This window comes from Plectropomus leopardus, chromosome 2 (genome assembly GCF_026936395.1).
Source record: "Plectropomus leopardus strain MGB_pleo_1.0 chromosome 2, ASM2693639v1, whole genome shotgun sequence".
Taxonomy (NCBI): domain Eukaryota; kingdom Metazoa; phylum Chordata; class Actinopteri; order Perciformes; family Serranidae; genus Plectropomus; species Plectropomus leopardus.
The window spans coordinates 38,806,756-38,830,799 of NC_142177.1; the positions used below are offsets into that span (position 1 = coordinate 38,806,756).

General features: G+C 38.2%; 1 protein-coding gene across 3 annotated transcripts in view; it reads right to left on the reverse strand.

Moving 5' to 3' along the window:
* The window catches only part of mtss1 (MTSS I-BAR domain containing 1), a 69,257-nt gene that overhangs the window by 11,177 nt on the left and 34,036 nt on the right, over positions 1-24,044 (reverse strand). For 2 of the 3 annotated variants that reach the window (XM_088070354.1, XM_088070348.1), the window contains exons 4-10: positions 17,386-17,470; positions 15,718-15,809; positions 15,493-15,567; positions 2,899-3,056; positions 2,548-2,655; positions 2,046-2,140; positions 1,413-1,491 (exon numbers count right to left, since the gene is read on the reverse strand). In XM_088070354.1, coding sequence (XP_087926480.1) covers positions 1,413-1,491; positions 2,046-2,140; positions 2,548-2,655; positions 2,899-3,056; positions 15,493-15,567; positions 15,718-15,809; positions 17,386-17,470 — 692 coding nt within the window. Of the gene's footprint in view, positions 1-269; positions 447-1,412; positions 1,492-2,045; positions 2,141-2,547; positions 2,656-2,898; positions 3,057-15,492; positions 15,568-15,717; positions 15,810-17,385; positions 17,471-24,044 lie in introns of all 3 variants that reach the window. The other variant, XM_088070360.1, reaches the window with a different exon arrangement.

Consider the following 24,044-nt stretch of genomic DNA (forward strand, 5'->3'; position numbering starts at 1 on the left):
GGAAAATGACTGTGGGAACCCTGAAAACTTCTCCAGATTTTAATGAGATGAAAGCAGAGCTGGTATACAGAAATATGAGGCTCAACCTGAGACATTCGGATGAAGTCGGAGACATGAAAAGGTGAATCGAAGGTGTAAAATCAGTGTGAGCTGATGGAAAACACGTGGAATAAAACGGTAAAACAGCAGGAGATCACGTGACCGATGGAGGAACAACACAGGACGGTACTCGGGTTGGGGGGGTATAATAGTTGTAGTTTTTTTCTCACGGTGGTCATATCCCTGCGGCTAACGCGGCGGCTCAGCGCGGGTTGGTGGCCATGGCCGGCAGCGTAACCGTAGCGACCACGGCTGCCTTGACGACCGAGGCGAGAGGGGGAGTTCCCTTCGCTGAGGGACCGCCCGGTTTCATCACAGCCAATCAGCAGATAGGGGGAGGAGCAGCGCTACACACAGGAGAGGGTGAGAGCGCTGTGTAGTCCTTGTCACGGTGAAAAGCTTTTATTTTGTAAATCCTCAAAACTAAAAGTGTAATTTTAAAGAGTGCGGGGCGGCGAGCCGGGAGAGGGCTCAGAGTGTGTGTGTGGAAGTGTAATTTTGTACCTTTAACATATTGAAATGAATATGCATTTTAGTGTAATTTCAGTTTAAAGACACACGTTCATTGATTCTGGCCAATATAAGATGATTCTCTGAGTACCGCTGATGTACAGACCATGGCCAAAAGTATGTGGACACTTAATCATTCTTTGTAGCACCTGATAATGTACTAATTTCCTAAAAATGTAATAACATTTGCACGTAAAATGCAATCATGAAATAATCTGACCAATAACGTAATAAAATGTCCTAACTAGAAGTGACATTTTTACCATAATTCCTTATAATATTCTTGGGAATTTATTTCACAACACAAAGTGATGCAAACTTTACCTTATCAGAAAATACGGTATCTCACCAGTACTACCACTTGCAAACGGTTGTAAATTTCAAATTCTTTTCCACCAGAAAGGTATTATTTCATTATCAGTAACACCATATAATATCATTCAAGATATTTTATTACATTATTGGTCAAGTTACTGCATTACTGGGTTATATTACATTTTTAATCAGGTTAAGTGCAAGTTTAATGACATTTTCAGTTCTTTCACACCAAACTGGGAAGCGATTTTTGTATGGAGATGGCGTTGTGCATGGGGGCGCGAGTGTATCACATGTATGTGACAAGTACTACAAAACAAAGTAAATGTCATCAAGCTCTATTAGAGAAGACTATTATTTTGAAATACTTATAGATGGTTGTGTTTATCTGAGCAAAAAATTAAACTGTATAAAGGAAACTTTTCAGGTGAAGCAACTCTGTATCTGTGTGTGTGTGTGTGTGTGTGTGTGTGTGTGTGTGTGTGTACCTGGATGTGTACACCATCGACAGCACAGCTGATAGAGTCCAAGGAGGGAACGTGTCTCACTGATCCAGACTGGTAGTTACTGGAAAAACACACAAACGCCAAAATTTAACAGCACCAACAGACTCTGATCTGCTAAAAAAAAATACAAATTCAGCTAAAACCTGAAATGTCAACATCGAATAACAACGAGAAACACTTTGTAAACGCTTTAAAGTGGATTGTGTATACATGTTTTAAAGTAGTTTATGTAAATTGGGAATGTATTTATAGGGGTAGGAATAAATAAGTGTGTACTTCTTCCTACTCCTTTTCCAACATGTGATATTTAAGTTTAAGTGATTTGAGTATTTGTTCATTGCAATTGATGTAAGGTTTTTTTACATGTTCAAAGTAAAGATTCATTAAACTAAATTCAATAAAACATAGAGTGCCTCTGTTCCAGCTGTACAGAAAAATGAAAAATGAGTATTCTTAATTTTGCTGTTTTAGTGACAAAACCAAAATAATACTTCTGCAGTACAGTTATATGAAAAAAAAAAACGAATATGATTTTCTACAAATCTTTTCTAGCTTGTTGTTTGTGTGTGTGTGTGTGTGTGTGTGTGTGTGTGTGTGTGTGTGTGTGTGTGTTACCTGCTGATGCTGCTCTTCCTGGACAGTGTACTGGGAGAAGCTGGAGGAGTCTGATAGGTGTAGTTGAAGTCGGAACCTTTTAGGTCCAAAATCACCTGAGAAACAAAAACAAAGCACACAAACAATGTGATTGCATGTGTGTTTCTGCCCCTAAATAACCCAACTCATGGATTCCTACTGATGACACTGATCTTAATAATAACTCAAAAATATTTAGTTTCATTAAGAAAAAAAGGAAAAAAAAGCTCAGTTATTTCCCGAACTAGCTGGTCACTTTAGTTTTTATCAAATGTTTCTCAAACAGGAGGAAATGGTGAATTTGTTGGGGACTATTTCCTGTGGCAGATTAATCCAGATTTGGAGCTTTAGTGAGTAACCATGCATGGGGCTGCTGCAACCGGCCCCTGGCCTCCTGTCATTTTGCAAAATCGGCCCCCAAGAAAAGCACTTTGAGGGCCCCTGAGCTAAAGGAAACTTCAGAGAAGGAGGAAGAGGAGGATACCTGCTCGCTGGCCGGTGGGAGTTTATGAGGCTCGGCTGTCAGGTTGGTCAAATCTTCCAGAATGGTCTGCAGGTGGGTCACTTCACCCAGCATGTTGATCTCATGGTCCTACACACACACACACACACACACACACACACACACACACACACACACACACACACACACACACACGCACACACACACACACACACACAGAAAAACACATTAATGGTTAATGTAATTATTCTAGTTAAACATGCTGCCACAGTCCCACACCCACACCCACACACACACACACACACACACACACACACACACACACACACACACACACACACACACACACACACACACACACAGAGCACTGACCAGCACAGGTTTCAGCATGCTGACGAAGCTGCAGTAGCGCGCTCTTTCTTCGATCAGCGCTCGGCACACGGCTCGTTTCTCCGTCTCCTCCAGGACGGCGTAACGCACGTTGACGTCCTGTAGCGCGCTGTCCAGCTGTCCCCGCACTTCGTCCTTCCCTGCAGTAACACACACACACACACAACGGAGGAACAGATGATGAAGATCCAGGTAAGAACTACAAGAATTAAACTAAAATCATCATTCAGTCATCAAGTACATCAAGTCAAGTTTTCTTATTTATTTTGACTGGGGGCAGAAATCAACTATTTTTGGGTTCATGAGGGTAAACATTTTTCTAATTTTGACCAGTTTAACACTTTGTTGTATCATGGCGCTGAAGACGTGTTGACACAGAAACAGAGCAGCAAAAACAGAAGAAAGCAGCAGTTTCAGTGCGATGTGTGAGTTATGAGAGCAGACTGATATTATTAATCTATGAAGGAGGCAATGTGTCTAAAACCTTCGTTTTATATTGTTTAAATAAATATAAACAAATAAATAATCTAATGCCTAAAACACAGTTTCTTCCTGGCTGCAGTGGGCTACTCTAAATGCTAGTGAAAAAAAACTGATATCAATTCAAGTGATAAAGAGTTAATATGTTCATTGTTAAATATGTGCACCAAAAAACAAAGTGACTTCTGTTAAAGTGAAAACCTACTTGATGATAATTCTTATTCTGACTCTGAAAAGCAAATTTCAAATTATAAGTTATTATAATTATAAGTGTGAGGTTTCTTTGGCCTCAATGGAAACAAGCTGGACCTTTATGAAACTTATTTTCAGCCAAAAAACAAAGAACAAACTAAAGATAAATGAAAAAAATATATAAAATAATATAGTTACTCATGATGTACTGTACATCATGAGTAACTATGATGTTACTCTGTGATACACAGATCCAACCAGCAGGAGTCAGTACAACATTACACAACTGACGTGAAGACACACACACACACACGCACACACACGCACACACACACACGCACACACACGCACACACACACACACACACACACACACACACACACACACGCACACACACACACACACACACACACACACACACACACACACACGCACAAACGCACGCAGAGGAGCGTCAGCTGTCGGTCACACACACAGCCTCATCTTCCAGTTTGTGTTTAAGTGTTAGATTGTTAGAAAACAGCGGCACACTGTAAATGTGAGACATCCAGCCGCCTCATCGACCGATTTAATGACGTATTTTAAGCCCATCAGCGATTTCAAGCCGGTAAAAGCATCTGTGAAGATAATAGTGATACTCAAATGAGGGAAGTCATTTGAATTTGAGACACAGAGATGAAACTTCTCTCTCTGGTGTGATTCACAACATTGTTACTGGACTCTTCCACCAGCAGGTGATCCGGACCAGCCTCATCGGATGATCCAGTCCTGAAACCAGCACATGAAAACCCCCCAAACCCAGTTCACCACCCCAAAAACCTCCAAAACTCTTGCTTGGACTGAATCAACACTAACAAAGCAGACAAAGGATGAATCTGAAGCCGCCTGATGTGAAGATGGAAAACATTTTAAGACTCTTTTCTGTCTAAATATTGACAGAAAGATTTTAGTTTTTATCGTAAATGCGTATCAGTTCCAAATATTTGTATTTATTACTACTAATAATCTATTGACCCTGAAAAACCATCAGTGGACCCCCACTTTATTCCATTTAGGATTATTATAACCACTTGTTTTGCTTGTTATGTTAATTACTTTCAGAATTTGAATAGATTGTAAATTTTAGAGGTTTTTCTTTACTGTAAGCCTGTTTGGGTTTCTTAACCTCTCCAGCACAATTTATGCTATATTTGTTTTTCTTTTTTTTAAGCTAGGATAGGATTAACTTTATTAATCCCCAAAGGGGAAACTCATTTGTCACCATGGTCAACATACAGCAAGAAATAAGAAAAGTACAGCACAACAAACAACAATAAATAAAGCACCAGGCATAGTCACTTAATGAGTGAAATAGTCCCCCACAACAACAACAGCAAAATGCTGAAAGTATTCATACGCCTGCCTCTGAAAATGAATAAATAAATCAGTAAAAACAGCACATTAAAAAGACACAGCGCCAGTTAGCGAGTCGCTGACAGAGCAGGCGCCTCGGCCTAAAATACTTGTTTTTATCACATCTTGTGTGATGATAAATAAACTCAAATTTAAAGTTAATGACAAATATTCAACATTTTCAGACTCTTAATCACAAATCATGTTTTCTAAAGTGAACAAGAGAGACGCCAACAGCCGCTGAACTGTGACGGTGTGGTGTTTATGTGGCCTGAGGACGGAGGTTCAGACCTGCAGGTAGAGACGGACAGATGGACAGATGGACAGACAGACGGACGGAGAGAGAGACAGACAGACAGACAGACAGACAGACAGGGCTCTGTCCTGCAGACCACCCAGCTGTGGAAACACCCACTGAAAAAAAACGTGGAGGGAGCTCCACCAACACGGAGGAGTTTAAGTACAAGTCAGAGCTGCAGTCTCCCACAGCAGGTCAGTGCACGTTTTTATCCAAAATTTCCATGACTTTGAATCTGGAGATACATTACGTTTTTTTTCTGCTTTCAGATGCCTTTCACAAGTATTTAAACCTCTGAAGCCTGAGAAAACTGGAAAACTTCTTTTAAAAGTTAGATTTAGAATTTTTTTTTAAACTAGGGAAAAATGCTCAGAAAAAAAACAACTATATTTATAATTATCATAATTACATATTTAAAATTACATTATAAAAGTAATTTAAAAGCATTTTTTTCAAGTCTTGTTTGCCTTGATTATTTTTTTCCCCTGTTCTTTTTCTTTTTAATTTTTGTTCGTTTATGTAATTTTTTAAACTAATTTTCAGGTGATTTCCCTGCACTTTTTAATTTTTTTTAAAACTAATTTCTTGCAAAGTTTTAGGTAATTTCTGCTTTAATTGCTAACTGCCTACTTCACATTTTTTTTAAAGAAATCAGGTTAATTTTGGTTAAATGGTTAAATATATATTATTTAAAAATAACGAGTTCAGAACAGGATTAGAATTGAACATTTAAATATAACATAAGGACTGTTTGTTATTTATGTGTGGTGCAAAAAGGGGAGCCATGCCAAATATTTTTTTAAACATCAAGTCATGTTTTCTCAATTTTCAAGATTTTTGGTGATTTTCATAGAAAACATTTCAGCCATTTTATTTTATTAAACAATTGGGGGGATTTTTAAAAGAAAACAGGTGGGTTTTGAAGGCATTTTTTCTTTAAAAAAAAAACACCAAAAATTACTTTTCTTTTTATTTATCACAGCCAGAAACTTTGGAATTATTTTTTTTAATTTCTTTTTTTTTATTATGTTTTTACATCTCCTGTTAAAAGCGTCTTTGGGAGCTCTATAAAGTGCTATATGAGTCTGATGTATTATTATTATTATTATTATTATTATTATTGTCATCATTACTTATTTTACCAAAGTTTATCATTAAAACATGAATGAAAAAGTTATCACCATCTTATTTGAGGAATTCCAGATCTACTGCAAAATCTCAGGAACCGATATCTCAATATTTTGAGATATTTTTCAAACAAACACAGTAAAAACAAAACCCCCTTTCTCATTTCAAGAGAGAAAAACAGAGACACTAAATCCTGTGGAAAACACTGAGAAGCAGTTTCCAAATCCAAACACACACACACACACACACACACACACACACACACACACACACACACACACACACACACACACACACACACACTGCAGACTTTGTGTCATAAAGTGCAAACTAAACTCGACCTGTTCACTCAGGTGTGTGTGTGTGTGTGTGTGTGAGGACGGAGGATAATTTCCATGTTGCTAACAGAAGCTCAGTGTCGGCGTGCTGTTGGTCCGCCTGACGTCTGGCCTCTGTGGAAACACACAGACAGGCTGCGTGTTGTCAGACGGTGTTTCTACAAGGCTCTGGCTCGCCACCCACAAAAACACAAAGAGCTGAACTCAGAGGCTCCGCTCTGCAAAGATTCGACTCACTCGCTCTGCTGAAAAGGTGAAACACAGTTCAGACGAAGCGGACTCCCACCAGCTGAGAAATGAGCTGTAACAACACCTCGTGTTTGTCTCCAAACAGGTTAGGAGTTTGGAGTTTGAGTTTAATTATCGCTCTCTGACTTTGAGAGAGAGATCATGTGATGACTAAAACATTTCTGGGTATTTTTCTAAAGCGCTGATGTGTCTGACTTGGCAGTAAATTTTACAGAAATGACTAAAAAGCTAACAAACGTGTTGCTTCATGTCGGACAAAGTTAAAGTAACTTAATCCTAATTTAAGTCTTTTGAAGTCTGACACAACACTCCTCAGACGTCATTTGTCAGTCTAACAGTTTTGGGCAGGAAACCTGGTGGTTTGCTACTCATGCAACTTAAGGAAAAAGTCTGATTTTATTGCAACATTCACTTCATGTCAATGAATCCCACGAAAAGGCCAAACCCAATAAGTATTGTGCACGTATCAAAAGCCTGATAATATTCTTCCTCTGTGCCACAGAGCTCCATTGTTGTCCAAAAACTATTAAAAACCCAACAATAAGCCACACGGCGTCACTGGGTGACATGTTCCTTCATTACCAGGAACACACGCTGTATTTTTTATTTATAATTCAATCCCACACACACTATCCTGCTGCCACAAATACTTAATACAGGGTTCACACATTTTTTTCACACATCAAGTTTCATGACTTTTCTGTGACTTTGGGGCAAATATTAAAGACCATACATTCTCTGAAACGAACACTGATATTCCTTATCAGTTCTTTTTCATTACTTTCCAGTAACCTTTTCTTAAAATATGTATTATTTTACAAAATAATGAATTCAGAACAGGATTAGAACTGAATATTTAAATATAACGGAGGGACTGTTTGTTATTTATGGGAGGGACATGCAACTTTAAATGGCTGTATTTTGTATTTATTTAACTTCAGATTTTTTTCTTTAATTAAAAAAAAAGATTTTTTAAACCAAAAAAATGCATATTTTTCTGTTTTTTTGTGTTTGTGTTTTTTTAATTGACATTTTTTTTTCGTTAAATTTTCTGGATGATTATTAAATGTTTCTTTAAAAATTTTCTTTAAAAATCAGCTGCAATTTCACAATTCATCTCAGCCAGAAACTATAAAAATAAAAATGATTATTGGAATTATCATTCAAATTTCCGATGGTCCTTGAACACATTATGCATTTTTATACAGGTTTGCGAAATCACATTTCATAACTTTTCCAGGCCTTGTAGGTTGTATTTAGTTTTCCAAAACTTTTCCAGGCTTGGAAATTGCTATTTACAAATTCCACTGCTTTTGCAGGTTTTCCATGACGGTACAAAACCTGCATGTATGAATTCTGAAAATGGCTGTACTCCCTCTTTAATGTGTATTTGCAATATTGTTAATTCACAATAGAAAGAATCAAATACTTGTCCTAGTAAAATATCGCAATACAATGCTGTATCCGTTTTGTCTCCCAAAAAGTAAATGCCAGACCGAAAGCAACAAGCATCAAAATGGAAGCCAAAAAAAAAAAAAAAAATCCAGGACAAAAGAATCACACATATAGTTAATGACAATAAATGTAGGGTTTGCTTGAATTGTTTTAAAAATAAAAAAAATGCATTTAAACAAATAATAAAATAAAACAAAAATAATAATAATTATAATAAATTAATAAATAATAGAAATATAAAATATCTCCAGTTTTTCTGACTGCAAATAAATAATTTGTAAATATGCTGACAGAAGAAAGGAACATGTTTATTGATACTAAAATGACTATTTTAATAATTATTTATGAACATTAAAGAGCGACTGCAGATTGACTCGAGGCGTTACGAGTGAAACCAACAGTTTTAACCCCTCAGTGCATTCGGAGCCTCATCAGTGGCACTTTCTTCAGCCGTAAACCAGTTTGTTAGCATTCCTCCGTCATACAGGTACCGTTAGCCTCAGGCTGGCTTAAACGAGGAATCACCAGCAGAGATAACGAGCTGCTGCTGACAGAAAGACACTGATGTGTGGGCTGATGGGTATTTCTGCCTACACATGCTTTACTATGTGTTTCTCAGCATGTGGTCTCAGAGGAACGAAAACCATCACCCTGTTTGTATTGTGTTCATATGCAGAGAGATCCAATTATTGTTATTCTTAAATCAATTTAGACATCCTGAATTATTGTCAGAATTCATTCTAATTACACATTTGAACATAGTTTGATTCAAACGATGGGCATAAATGAGTTAAGTATAGATATATGTAGATGTGTTATTGGTAAAATGAATAACATAAGAGATGTTCAGCTGGGTTTTCAGCGAGCATTTTAGTTTGTGATGATCTAAATGTCGTCTCATTTGTTCCCAGACTAAAAAAAAAAATATACATCTGGGACATAATGTTGGACATTTGGTTGATTTTGACTATGATAAAAATGCTGAATACTGAATCAAAAACATTAAGCTTTTTGTAATCTAAGTATTCAAATTTTCAAACTGCAATTACTGTGGCCAAAATAACATGGTAACTGTTTTATCATGACAATTATCAAACATGCCTGATGTTCTACGATTAGTCCTAAAATACAGTGAAACTGCTTCACACCATGTCTGCCTTAGAGTTTATTTACTAAACTGTAAATGTTCATTGAAATAGGTTTTGTTCTTCACAAAGACGGTATTTCATACTAAAAAGGCAGTTTGTTATTAATATACTACTACTACTACTACTACTACATCAGACTCATATAGCACTTTATAGAGTTCTCTAAGACACCTTACAAAGTTTCTGGCTGTGATAAATGGTTTAATTTTTGGAGGTTTTGAAAGAAAAATGGTCTTCCAAACCCATGTGTTTAAAATACAAAATAATAATAATAATAATAATAATAATAATAATAATAATAGCAAAAACATCAACTAGTTTGCATAAGTATCATTAAGAGAAAATTGAGAAAAAATTGCAAAATTTTATTTTTTTTTAAAGCATAAGACCATTGGAGCAAATGTGTGCAAAAACTGGAAGAATATTATGGTGAAAATGTTTCAGTGCTAGGTTGCGCAGTTTTTGAGATAATAGCTAAAATGTAAAGTTGTTAAAAATTGTTACAGCATCACCTTGAGGTCACTGAGTGTCATTTTCTTGTGCCTTAGTACTGGAATTTGTAACCGGCCTGCCAATTTTGGTGAGTTTTTGTCATGCGGTTTTTGCTGCAAAAACACTTTCAGCACAGAAAAATTAGAGGAAAGAAAGACTAAAAATCGGATCAAAAACAGCAGGGCTAAAGCAGTAACTGTCACTGCTTGGACCCCTAATATTAATAAAAAGTAGACCCCTTCCAGAGTCGTCTGCTCAAACGAGAGAGGACACCAAAATGTGGGGTCTAACGCTGACGCTTCGATACTGGACACAAAGTGGACCCAATAAGACCACATATCACTTTTCTCACTCTGTCTGTGAAGTTTGTTTATCTTTCTCCCAGATGTTTATTGCTCATCGTAGTGAAGTCACAGACGACAGTAAACTGTAATGACACATTACTGCTGCGACAGCGATATTTAATGTGCCTTCTGCTGATGTCTGCGATAGACGGTATGTTTTAAATCATGATGACTCATTTCTTGATGTTTAAACTGCTGCATTGAATTTCTTATTCATTAAACCGTCTAGACTGTCTGCGTCACACACTGATAACGTCATCAGTGTCAGACAGGTGGGCCAGGTAGTTTATTTCAGGCGATACATGAGTCTCTGTGGAGCGCTCTGAAGCAAGTCGAGACACAAAGAAGCTGTATGCAAAAAAAAAAACAAAAAACGCCTGGAGACTCAAATGAGCACATTTGACACACGTCACCTCCTTTACCCTCACAGCTCCTCACTCACTTCAAACCGCTTCGCTCTACGGCCAAAAACTTGTCGTCTGTCCCAAATCCCTCCAGTTTTTGCCTCACTTCATTGGCTTTCAATTAAACGCAGAATTTATTTTTTTTTAAAAATCTGACAAATTACTTAAAAGGCCTTGCATGGCCTGGCCCTCTGCATATGAAGCACAGATGCTGAGCCTGTACGTTTAGGGACATTTTTTGGAAACAACCTGGGTGTCTTTGTGTGAAGAAGAATGGGATAACAGACGGCATCTTTACATCCGTCTTTCTATAGCTTCTTTGCAGTCACGTGACACCAATGACACGCAAAAGAGCAACTTTACATGGATGCAGCACTCACATCAGGCTCTGTGCTAGCTGATTAACTGCAGCTGCTATTTTCTACCTTGTTCTGTTCGGTAGATCGTTCTCAGAGGTGTTCAGAAACACCACCGAAAACAAGACATACAAAATATACTCGAGCTTTGTCTGACTGCTCCAGACTTTACACGGAGGTTTTTAATCCAGGAGTTTCAGGAGATTCAGGAGATGTCTGCTGCCATTTCTCCGTAAGTTTTTTTTAAACTTCTCGTGTTTATGTGTCAGTACTTTTACCATTTTGACCGGTTGGCAAAGCCATGAACAGTACAAAACTTGAGCCTTTTTCTCGCACTTTTCCACGCAGAAATCACTTCCTGCCCCACATCTGCACTTCGTCACAGTTACGTGACGTCATGTGCGAACGATCTATTCCCTCGACTCTCCTCACATCATTCGCCCCACTGTCTGTCTCTCTTTCTAGGCAGTTGGAGATATCTGAAGTGGTTATACGCCACATAATGACAGAGCGCACGCACACACACACACACACACACACACACACACACACACACACACACACACACACACACACACACGCACACACACACAGATCAAACATACTGTACCATACTGCTACACTAAATGTCCAACTAAAGGAGAATGAAGTGAAGTAAGTTGAGAAAAGACAGACTTGAGGCTGTGTTACAAAAAGACAATAAATCTAGTTTATAAAAGTTTATCAATCTAGTTTAAATCAAGTTTCAGGAGATAAAAAAGACCTCTATCCAGAAACAAAACTGAACAACACAGAGTTAAACATAGTTTAATGTGAGTGAAAGTAGTGGAGCGTAAAGCTGCAGACTGACAAGAAAATATTTTAAAAAGCTACAACAAAAGTTAACAAAGGGCGCCTGAAAATAACTGGACTTTTGCTACGAGTACAGTTTTGTCCTTATTATATGGTGTCTACACACACACACACACACACACACACACACACACACACACTGTACAGCAGAGATAATTATAATGTGTAGCCCTGATTGGTGAGTGTACAGAAACAGTTTTAGTTCACAGTGCAGGAAAATGTTGTGTGTGTATGTGTATGTATGTGTGTGTCAGTGTGTGTGTGTGTGTGTGTGTGTGTGTGTGTGTGTGTGTGTGAGTGTATGCTGTGTCATTACGTGGTGACAACATGTGAAGCTGTGGCTGTGTGTTTGAATTTCTTTTGCTTACTTGTTTACTGGTCGTCTCTCTGAGCCTCACAGTCTTCATAGAGAGCACACATCTCAAACAAACATCTCAGACATCTTTATGTCTTTGGTTTAGATCAGTGTGGTTACTTAAACTTTTATTTTGTAGTTTTGTGCATCATTTCCATGAGAAATACTTACACTGTACCCGACAAGTTAATAGCTGAGAGTTGGCTCGGGCAGTATCACGGTATATCAGGGTATTAAGGCATTCTGGAGGCATGTTTTTCAATGCTGTCATAAATACAAGCGCTCCTCGTTCTATTAAACTCATTGTATGTAGTGCACAGCACGAACCACCAGAGCTCAGTTGCTGGTCTCTACTGGTTAAACAGGCAGCAGAGCTGACAGACACAGCAAGACCTGATGGTGGAGGGAGAAGTTACAGGACTGCAAACAGCCGTCGACCAGCAGGCAGAGAAAGACTGTGCAGAGTAACAACATGTTTTAACAACTAACTCCATAAATTAATGTTTTATTTTAACTGGTAATTGTTGTAAAAGTGGACTTCCACACTAGATTATTGGCAAGAGTAACCAAGATGGTTTGGCTTTAATTTTGTTTCTTTTAAGTTTGAATGAAATGTGAAAAATTATGAATTGATAACAAACTAAGCCTTGTCAGTCTTTCGTGACTGAGAGAAAAAGGTATTCAAAAAGTTATTCAAGAGGTGTGCAGCTGTATTTCTCTGTTTAATAAGTAAAATAGGTATGAGTATATTACTTCTCTTAACATTTTGCTTTTTTTCTATTCTATCTTTAGCTATGAGGGGGATCTAAAGCTTTTAATAGCTTTCCTGTAGGTAAAGCAGTTAATATTCTTTTACAATAGCTTACACTGACATTGATCTTTTTAAGTGACTAAAATGCGTGTTGTTAATGCCCCCACCCACATCAGTACATTGTTGAGCTTCAGGTCAGTCTCCAGCCTGCTTCTCCAAACTGGAAGCGTGACGACGGACATCTACTGCACATGAAACCCCACTTTAAAAAAATCAGAAAGCCAAAACTATGAAAATAATAAGTTGTATGAAACCAAAAGTTTTAACTTGTTTTCTGATGATTTACACAAAACTATTTTCTAGATTTAGTTTTAAAAATACAAAAAGAAGTCACAGTGATTGATTGAACTGAGAGAGAAAAGGAAATGATCCAGAGAGAGACAGAAAGAGGAAAGAAAAAAAAGGCACATAGCAGAAAACATGTTCAGAGATGTTAAAGCCACATCAGACATCACTGTGTTTACCATGGGCGGGTCTGCACTCAGACTGTGTGTGTGTGTGTGTGTGTGTGTGTGTGTGTGTACGGACTATTTCTGTGTCTGTGCATTTGCGTATTGGATTTGTTGAGAGGGACGACAGAGAGGATATTTGTATAGAGGCCTTGAGGTTTCATTTTGATCGTGGCGTGTGTTTGTGCACGTGTTTTGGGCGTTTCCGTTCAGTTTCCACGGTTCAAGTCCATCTGCAGCCTTTCCTGCCTTCAGTCTCTTTGATTATGGGCTGGCGGGGAGGCCAGGTGCAACCATGGCAACCACAGGGTGTGTCCTTTTGATAGCGGGGCACAGGGTGTGGCCCAGGTGACTGCCTGGCAGTGTGTCTGTGGTTGCCATGACAACATTCCCACAGACAGGCTTGAAGCCAGTAAAGGCTTCACAGCACAGAAACTGCTCAGTCTGAACATTGTAATTATTAAAAACACACTAAAGATAAAAAACAACTGTGAAATCAGAAGCCTCAGTACAGATTTCACATCTAAAATTCACATCAGCACTTAGTCTGATGATTATTGAGTTAAGAGTCCCAAATTTAACAAGATAAAAATAGTGAAACCCACACAGTGATGACTGAGATGAACACGAGAACCTTCTGGAAACGGTTTAAACACAGAGATATTCAACTTATTCTGCTTGGGGGCCAAAATGACAGTCACAGCAGCCCGTACATGTTTCTGAATCTTAAGAAGTTTTTTGTTTTTTTTAGGACATTTCTTGGATTTCAGGACATTTCTCTGATTTTAGGATGTTTCTTAGATTTTAGGACATTTTTCTGACTTTTGGATATTTCTAAGATTTTAGGACATTTCTCTGACTTTTGGACATTTCTAAGATTTTAGGACATTTGTTGGATTTTAGGACATTAGGGGCTTACGATCTTTGGTGGGGGGCCAGATTTGGCCCGTAGGCCGTAGGATGAGTATCACTGATATAGATCAGCTGCAGCTTCATTCTCGCCTCTCAAGATGAAGATTTGACTAAAAACAGTGACCAGAGGACGAAGTTTTGGCCCAAATATCTGTTATCTGCTGGCTACACCAGAACCCCTGAAATAGTGGCCGTTGCCCTCAGAGACTAAATTTTCTTCAGACTGAAAGCTGATCGATTCAGAGATTTCAAGTTAAGAGGAAGAAGTCCCAAGTCAAGGCTGACAAGATTCGAGTCAGGTAGGTAAGCCATAAGCAAAGTCCAAGATGTACAAGTCACATCCAACAAGTTCCAAGTCCCAAATCAAGACTGGTGAGCCCCAAGTCAAACCCAACAAGTACAAGTCAAGTCAAACAAGTATAGCTATGAAGTATCAGGGTAAGTTTAGGGTTTTGATCTTTAATGAGTTGGAAGCAATCTGTAAAAAAAAAAAAACGACAACAGAGAAAAACCTTCTTTTAGGCTTTAAATAAGCCCACAAAATCATGGAAGGTGGCAGTTTATTTAAGAGAAAACATGTTTCTGGGGGATTATGTCTTCCCTCTGGGTGTCAGGTGAGTGACAGGAAGCAGAGCGTAACGTAACAGCAGCAGAGATCTGAAAACACTTATCTCAGCACAAAGAGGGCAGGCTCAAACAGACGCCCGTTTACCGTGAAGGATTATCTCACTCTGTGGAAGACGGTTCTCAAATTCAGCAAGTGGCTTTTTCCTCTGAAGTAAACAAGCTCTGATATCTGCAGCTTCACTTGTGACTGCGTGATAATATAAGCTGACAGATGATATTGTTGTTGCAGCGTTTATTTCAGTGCTGCTGAAAAGCTGCTGGATGTGACGTGAAGGAGATGTTTGTTGTTCTTACCTTTCTTCACCTTCTTCTGCAGTTTGATTGTGTCTGATGATTTCTTCTTGATGTCTGCTCTGGCTTTCTTGTACTCTGGATAACAAGAACAAGCCGGCGGTGAGGGAGAGCTTGTGTCCGTGCAAGTGTGTGTGTGTGTGTGTGTGTGTGTGTGTGTGTGTGTGTGTGTGTGTGTGTGTGTGTGTGTGTGTGTGTGTGTGTGTGTGTGTTTGTATATTAGCGTACCTTTAGCATGGTCTTTGTCCAGCTGACTGGCCACTTTTTTCCACTCCTCCATCTTCAGCTCCAGCGGAGTGACGAGACCTTCTGAGAGAGCTCTGAGGGAAAAAGATTCAAAGCTTCACTTACCAATTCTTTAATTAATCCCATTCATAAAAATGACCTTTTTATATTATTTCATTTTTTATTTTATTAATATTATTATTATTATTAGTAGTCGTAGTATTATTACATTTTATTATTTATTTATTTAGTGCTACAACAAAGAATTTTCTTCATTATTGGTTATTGGTTATAATTTTTAATAATATCAGATTAATTTAATCTATTTTCGTTTTCATAACTACATAAATACTATATATATTAAAAAATAATGAATTCAGAAAAGAAGAGGACTGATTATTTTAATATAACTTAGGGAGTATGTTATCTATGAGGAAGGGGCATGTCAAATCACTTTTTAAGCACTGGGAAGGGATTTATGTTAATTATTGTGGCTTTGAGGAGGGGCATACGACTTTAAATGGCTACATTTTGTATTTATTTTACTGCCAATTTTTAAATAAAACATGCCGTCCAAACCAACGAGCCAATGGGTTGGACGGCATGTTTTTAAAAAAAAAATTTTTTTTTTCTTGAAACATTTTTGGGGGATTTTTAAAGACAACATTTAGGCAAATGTTGTTTTTCTTCAAAAAATGTTGGCAATTTTTTTTTATTTCTTTAAAAATTGTTGGTGATTTTTTTTTAAAGAAAACATGTCTTCCATACCTTTCTTTAAAAATCACCAAAAGTTACACCATTCATCACAATCAGAAACTCTTTTTTTATGGCTTTGTGACACAAAATTCTATGACTTTTGCAAAAAATTCAGGGTATATTTAATTTTCTAAAACTTATCCAGGCCTGGAAATTGCTATTTGCAATCTTTCTCTGTGATAGTAACACTTTTAGAAGAGGGGGGGTGGACTAAGACGGGACAACTGTGAGCCAGGCGGATAAACGATGAGCAGAAACTCACGTTAAAGCTCCATGCAGCTGAGATGAGTTGCAGATTCAGGTGGTAACTGTCTGTAGGTTCATCACCGAGAGTGACTCTTTTAATTGACACAGTCATTTGATACATTTTTATTATAAGGAAAAAGTAAATATAGTCGCTTTAATGAAGAGCTGTGTGGTACTGCTAAGTAACGAGAAAAACTTTTAAAAAATCAAGACCAGGCTGTAACAAAAATCCTCGAATGGAAAAACATTATTTCACCTGAAAGCGATACGATGTGTGTGTGTGTGTGTGTGTGTGTGTGTGTATGAATCATCTGACTGACAGCTTCTCTAATGACAGCAGACAGTAATGACAAAGACACGGCTGTGATGTTGCACAGTGACAACGATGACACAAAAATCCTCCTCTCTTTCTCTCTCTCTCTCACACACACACACACACACACATGCAAACACACACACACGCAAACACACATATCTTGTGGCTGTCATGTGTACAAGCATAAGGCAGTTGACAGTAATTAGTCTAGCTCCCACACTGTCAGATGAAAGCTGTCATCACACCATCATTCACACCTTCACCTGTTCTCCTCCCTATTGAGTAAATAACACAAGCAATGCTACTGTGTGTGTGTGTGTGTGTGTGTGTGTGCGTGTGTGTGTGTCTCTTACGTGGTGAACAGTTTCAGTTTGGACTCAATGCTGCGGTGTCTCATACACATCCTGGTTAGCGCTGAGCCGATCTCTTTGGTGGCACCTGGAAAACACAACAACAAAAATTTAGATTTAGATTTAATTTCGAAAAAAAACTGAAAGGAGTGAAAGAGTTAATAATTTTGTATTTTAGCAGTTTACAGTGATTTAGAGGAAATTTCAGAAATGTTGAGATACATACTGTGTATTGCAATGTAGCCTAAAAATATTGTGATATTACTGAATATTTTAATTTAGTAAGACAGTACTTTATACTTAACTTTATTCTATTTTATTAAACTTTATCACAACAGCAGTTAATGTAACTTTATTTTACTTTATCTTTTTTTTCTTTTACAATCACCATGAAACAGGAGCTGAAACTGAAGCTCTTAGTCTGTTCAACAAAGAGTTGATGTACAGCAGGAAAGCTGAGCAGTGTGAGTGTGTGTGTGTGTGTGTGTGTGTGTGTGTGTGCGCACGCACTATAATTGCTTCATAAAGAGGTCTTAAGGAAAATGAATCTGATTAAGATCTTATGACAAGTGTTGTAACGTGTTGAAACAGCAAGTGTGTGTTAGTGTGCGTGTGTATGTGTGTGTGTGTGTGTGTGGTGTCTCAATTTATTAATGAATTATGTAAGAAAGCCCCTACATCCTTTCACAATCAGCCTCGCTTAAATGAATGAAACAATATCTGGTTTCTCAGACACACACACACACACACACACACACAATAACTCACTAATGCCACTTAATGAGGCAATGATAGATCATGTGTACAAACTCACAAACACACACACAGCTCCAGGGATTATTAAACCATTACAGCATCTCTGCACGTAATCGCGTGCACACACACACACGCACACGCACACGCACACACACACACACACACACACACACACACTCAACCACACTCGAAAGTTGGGTATTGATTCAGTACTTTTTAGAGCACTGACAATATTATGTCGTTACTAGCGAGTCACATTAAATCTTTTTGGTCAAAGTTGCATCTTGCTCACATTAAAAAAATGGATGTCTCTGTCTGTCTTGTTGTGTATGTTGGTTTGTTTGTCTTAATCTATTTAAGACAGTTTGTTAGTCTACATTTTGTTAATTTAATGTAGGAGTGGTGAGGGGGGGTTCAAAATGGACACATAAAAATTAATCTCATGAGGCTGAAATGGGAAAAAGAAGTAGGTGTGAATATTACAAAAGATAAAGGGTTGCATATTTGGAGAACACAGCGGTCTACAACATCATCACGTACTTGGAACGAGCATTTTTGGAAGAATATTATCACCAGATTCTTTATTATATCCCAGATTAAAAGAAAATATCTGACTATTGCACAACCACGTTGGAGAAGATGTGGGGCAGTAAATGCGGATCATGGCCACGTATTTTGGCTTTTTCCTGAAATTGATATTTGCAGTGAAGTAAACTTTAACAAATGATGATTTTGCAGGACCTGTTTGAACATTTAGTTCTTGACATATTTCCAGAACTGCACTCACTGCTTATTAACGTATAGGCATAAAGCCCCCAAATTAATTAGTGGATATAATATAATGCAATACTTAATCAGAGGTTGGGCTGGACAATATTCCCAATAAATCACATTAACCTTGATGGCCATAAATATAAAAATACTTTTTTTAATACAACACTGAATGATTTATCTTTTCTTAAGTTGGCTCAAGTTCGGTTTGTCCTGTTTAATCACAGTATGACCAGTTAAAGATACTGGGCTGATTGTTTAGACTGGTTGTTGAAGGCATTTATTGTAATATGAGTAAATTTAAGTCTTAATGAGGTTATCATCCAGTCTGAGTTGTACGCAGTAACAAAATGTTTTACAGGATAACGGGAACTTTTTTTAACTGTGGATGTTCAGGTTAACATGGATTAATGTAACAGAGGATGATTCACAAAAAGCTGCTGATTTACATTTTGTTTTCAAACTTTTAGAGCATCAATTCAGAACTGTGCAACATTTGGAGGGAAAAATAAATGTTGACACAGACGAAGGGAGACGGAAAAGAGCTGTGTCACTTCCACAGTGGGTCCTCTGTCACACACACACACACACACACACACACACACACACACACACACACACACACACACACACACACACACACACACACACACACACACACACACGCTCATCATAATGGTTTCTTTGTGGCACCCAGTCTGTATGTGGGCACAGCACTTCCTGCTGAATTGACCTCTTTCTGTCTTGCATGCGCACGCACACACACACACACACACGCACACACACGCATGCACGCACGCACACGCATGCACGCACGCACACACACGCACGCACACACGCACACTCACACATTAATTAGAAGTGTCTGTATTGTACAAATGAATCCAATAATCCGATTCTATGAAAAATTGTGTATTTTGTGGTAAATCTGCTAAAAAAAAAAAACAACAAAAAAACATTTTAGGACAAACAAATAGGACATTAAAAATGCTGTTCTAAAACCTCATGAACGGAAAATTTAATTGTTTTACATAGTTAGAGCTAATTTGTCGATTATGACCTCATTTAAGGTTTCTAACAATTTTTTTTTAAAAAGCTGACTTTGAGAACAGGGAACTGAACTGAAATGCTCAGATTTTTGGGGGTTTCGGACTCATTCCTTGGGTACTCTATAAGGAGTGCTATGAAGACACAGAGGAGCATTTATTTTTTTCCACAGATTATCGTGCCTCCTGTTGTATTTCCTCAAAAATGTTATTTTAACGTTGGGTTTTGTTATGTATATGAAACAGTGTAAAAATCCTGGAGCAAAAGAAAATTACAGAAAACATTATGATAATAAAATGACAATAATTCAAACAAAAACAAGAAATGTGTTTGTCAGTGCTTTTGTACTGGGTATGTGTTCTTGTACAAAAATCTGATATGAATTTAACCTAAGTAGATAAAGCTGGAGTGGAGTGATACTGTGAAACGATCACAGCTGACACTGTGAGCTGAGTAATGGATGAGTCAATCAACACAATACTCTGCAAATATTTTCTTGACCGACTTATCGTTTCAGCCACGTTTCAAGCAAAATGTGAAACATTCTCTGGTGTCAGCAACTCGGATGTGAGGATTTGCTGTTTTTCTCTGTTTTAAATCATTATATGCTGAATATATTTCAGTTTAGGACTGTTTTTTCCCACAAACCAACAAATATGACAACAGCTGTGTGAGCTCTGGCGTTAATCACTGGTAAATAACTAAATGATGATTTAGACTGGATACTGTGTGTCCCTTCGATTGTCATACCGAGTCTGTTTTTATCACTCGGCTCGATCCTGTGATGGAACAAAGTGACACAGCAGCTTTGCGCTGACGAGTCTGAGCTGAGCGAGTTCGCGCTGACTCACTTCATGTCATTTGAATATCAAAATCCAAGAGCTGCAGCGGGAGGAAGTAGCCACACACACACACACACACACACACACACACACTCACACACACACACACACACACACACACACACACACACACACACAGGCTGCAATGCTGAGTCACAGCCGAGTTATGTAAAAAAAAAAAAAAAGAGAGAGAACAATCACGGTAAAAAGATCAATTCATTCAAACAGCTCAATCACCAACAGGAAGTGATGTCAGAGTGAGACCTGGATTGTGCACACTCGACACTCGTTAAGAGCACTCGCTCCTTCCTCCTGTGTGTCATCCAGCCTCCGTTAACTTCCACTCTTTCCTCTCTCACTCCTGCGTTTCCTATCCGTCCCTCATTGTCCTCTACCCGTCCTCCTGCCTCCCTCTCCCTCTCCATCCTTCCCTCTCTTCCTCTCCTCCTCCGTTCTACCACGACTGCAAAGTGACAACATTATTTATCAGCCATGCGTACACACAACGTCGCAGAGGGTGGGCACACACACACACACACGTACTCAGGTATGAGGCGTGGGTTAAACGTTAAAGGTGTGGCGAGGTGTGTTTGTTTTATTTGCCTTTCCCTCCCTGTTGCAGCACTCAGAGAACATTAAAGTTGAGAAGAACCGCAGCGTTTAACACTGACATTATCTTAAATTCAGCTTAAGTAGATGTTTCAAAAGTCTGTGTTTGGAGAAAGAAAAAGAGAGAGAGAGAGAGAGAGAGAGAGAGAGAGAGAGAGAGAGAGAGAGAGAGAGAGTCTTAAAGGGTAAGAGGAAATACATGTTTTTGGGATTTTGAGGTGAACAGTCCCTTTATATCCTGTCTGGTTTTGAAGACAGTACATTTAATTTGTCCAGCACAAATTAAAAACGCCTTCCAGGTTGAAGTTGGTCTGGAAACTGTGATAGTTGTTTACAACAGACAGTGTGAGTAATATTTTGCCTTTAGCTTTCTTTTTTTTCTAAATAACTTTCAGTGATGTCCCCAGCACGATGACACTAAAACTAACCATCGCTGTCTCAAAACTACAATGATGACACATAAACTTATCTGATGGTGTTTAACTTTAACCTACACTGATACTCTTCTGAGTGTTATATTTCAAAATCTTTGTTATCACAGCAAACTGCCCAGCCCTGTTTAATGCCATAAATACTCCTGAAGCAACACATTAATTACAACATGTGCGACGGAGCCAGGTGTGAAACACAGTAGGTGTTTGTTGTGTTTGTGTTCAGACATGTCTAATGGAGCACAGAGTCGACTGGAGATGACTTCAGAGAAAAATGTAACCTGACAAGATCAGACAGACCCATCAGTGAGGGAGGGAGTTTGTTTCTGATTCTCACATCTTGTTTTGTTATGGTTTTTAGCTGATTCACGAGTCTGAAGACGCGACATGAAGTGTGACATTTGATCAACCGCTATTTGGTAAAAAGTATGTGGACGCCTGATCATTTAACACTTGGATGTGGCTGGTGAACACATTCCGAAAACATGAGCATTTAAACAAACTGAGCTCTGTTTAAATGTACTCAAGAAAACACATGCGTCCTTGAGCCCCAAAATACATGTTGCACAACTGCATCTCCTTCCTAATAAAAACATTTGCAAAGCAGATTGTTCTGCTCCCTTGCATGTACACTTCACCACGCATGCACAAATAATATTTAACTGTGGTTAAAGCAAAAATAATATATATGTTTAATGAGTGTCACTCGACAGAAAAAAATGTAATTAACCATCCAGCCAAACTTAAAATAAAAAAAAGTACAAAAATGAGGTTTTTAAACTCCTGAACAGTTATTCTTGTACATAAACTATTGAAGCTATTGTATAAATGTGATAATGATACAAAATGTGAACGATTCAGCTAAAATCTGTCATGAGCTCCTATGGGTGGAAAAAAAAGAAGAGGAGGAAAATAAAAATCGGCTCCAGTCATTTATAATTTCCCTCCATTTTCCGAAGACACAACGCCAGAGAGACAGAGAGAGAACTGTTCGCCTTCCTACTAAACCCAGATTTTCCAGCTTCACTCTCCTCCTCAGGCTCATAATGTGGCCCTTTTAGAAAAGTCTGTGAGTGTGAGTGTGAGTGTGAGTGTGAGTGTGTGTGTGTGTGTGTGTGTATTAATTCCTGTCGATTTCTCTTTTTCTGAATCTGCTCCCTGAAGTCTGGTGTCAAGCTGAATGTGAGAAATAAATCACTTTCTGACCTCAACACTTTGACTCTGGATGACATTTTCCCTGTATGTTTACCTTAATGACAGTTCAAACATACTGTGATTAACCAGAACGACCAACCGTTCAGGATACAGAGGGTTAAAAAGGTTACCTATATTAGACAACCAACCCTCCTTAACCCTTTAAAACCTATATTTACATCACTTTTCTTAGGCTTTCCTCTCTTTTAAAAAACACAGGAAAAAGAGGCAGTGAGCAACTTGGCAAGAACTGTTCTGCAAAAAACAAGACATCAGATTTGGAAAAATATTTTGTTAAGAAGCTAGGTCACATATTTAGAATTATCACGATTGTATATTTGAAATTATTTAACAGAATTATTATTATTTTAGGGTACTTTCTGAATCAGGTCAAACATCATTGTTTTTGTTTTGCTTGTTCGTTTCAAATTACGATTAATCGATCGTTAATTTTTTTAGCTTCTGCTTGTCTGTTTATGCTGCCTATTTAGCCAGATCCAGAGCAGTAGTTGTCGACTAACTCAAAAGAGCAGAAAATGTCCGCAAATTGGGAAAACACTGAGATTCAGGAGCTCCTCACCCTCGCAGCAGAGGACGAGATCAAACAGAGAGTTAATGACTGTTATTGCCATGTTATGCCCTCGAGTATGTTGTATGTATGTTGTACGCTGTTGTGTTACACGTCAAGCCTGTGTTTTTTTCCCATGATGCCAAGACACCAAAACTGCAAGTCAAATCTTAAGAAATGAGAGGGGGGGTATTTTTTGTGCAGGTGCTACTCTTAAAACTCTGACATTACTCTCATCCTGCATCACAACTAGTTTGGTCACCATGACAACAACTCAACATAACAGCTCCGAACTCACTCACTCTTTGTCTCTCTTCATATTGATCCAGTTTTTGATTAACTGACCAGTTGACCGGCCAGTCAGTCACTCTCCTCACCTCTGCAATCCAATCCAAACACACACACACACACACACACACACACACACACACAGAGCTGACCTTA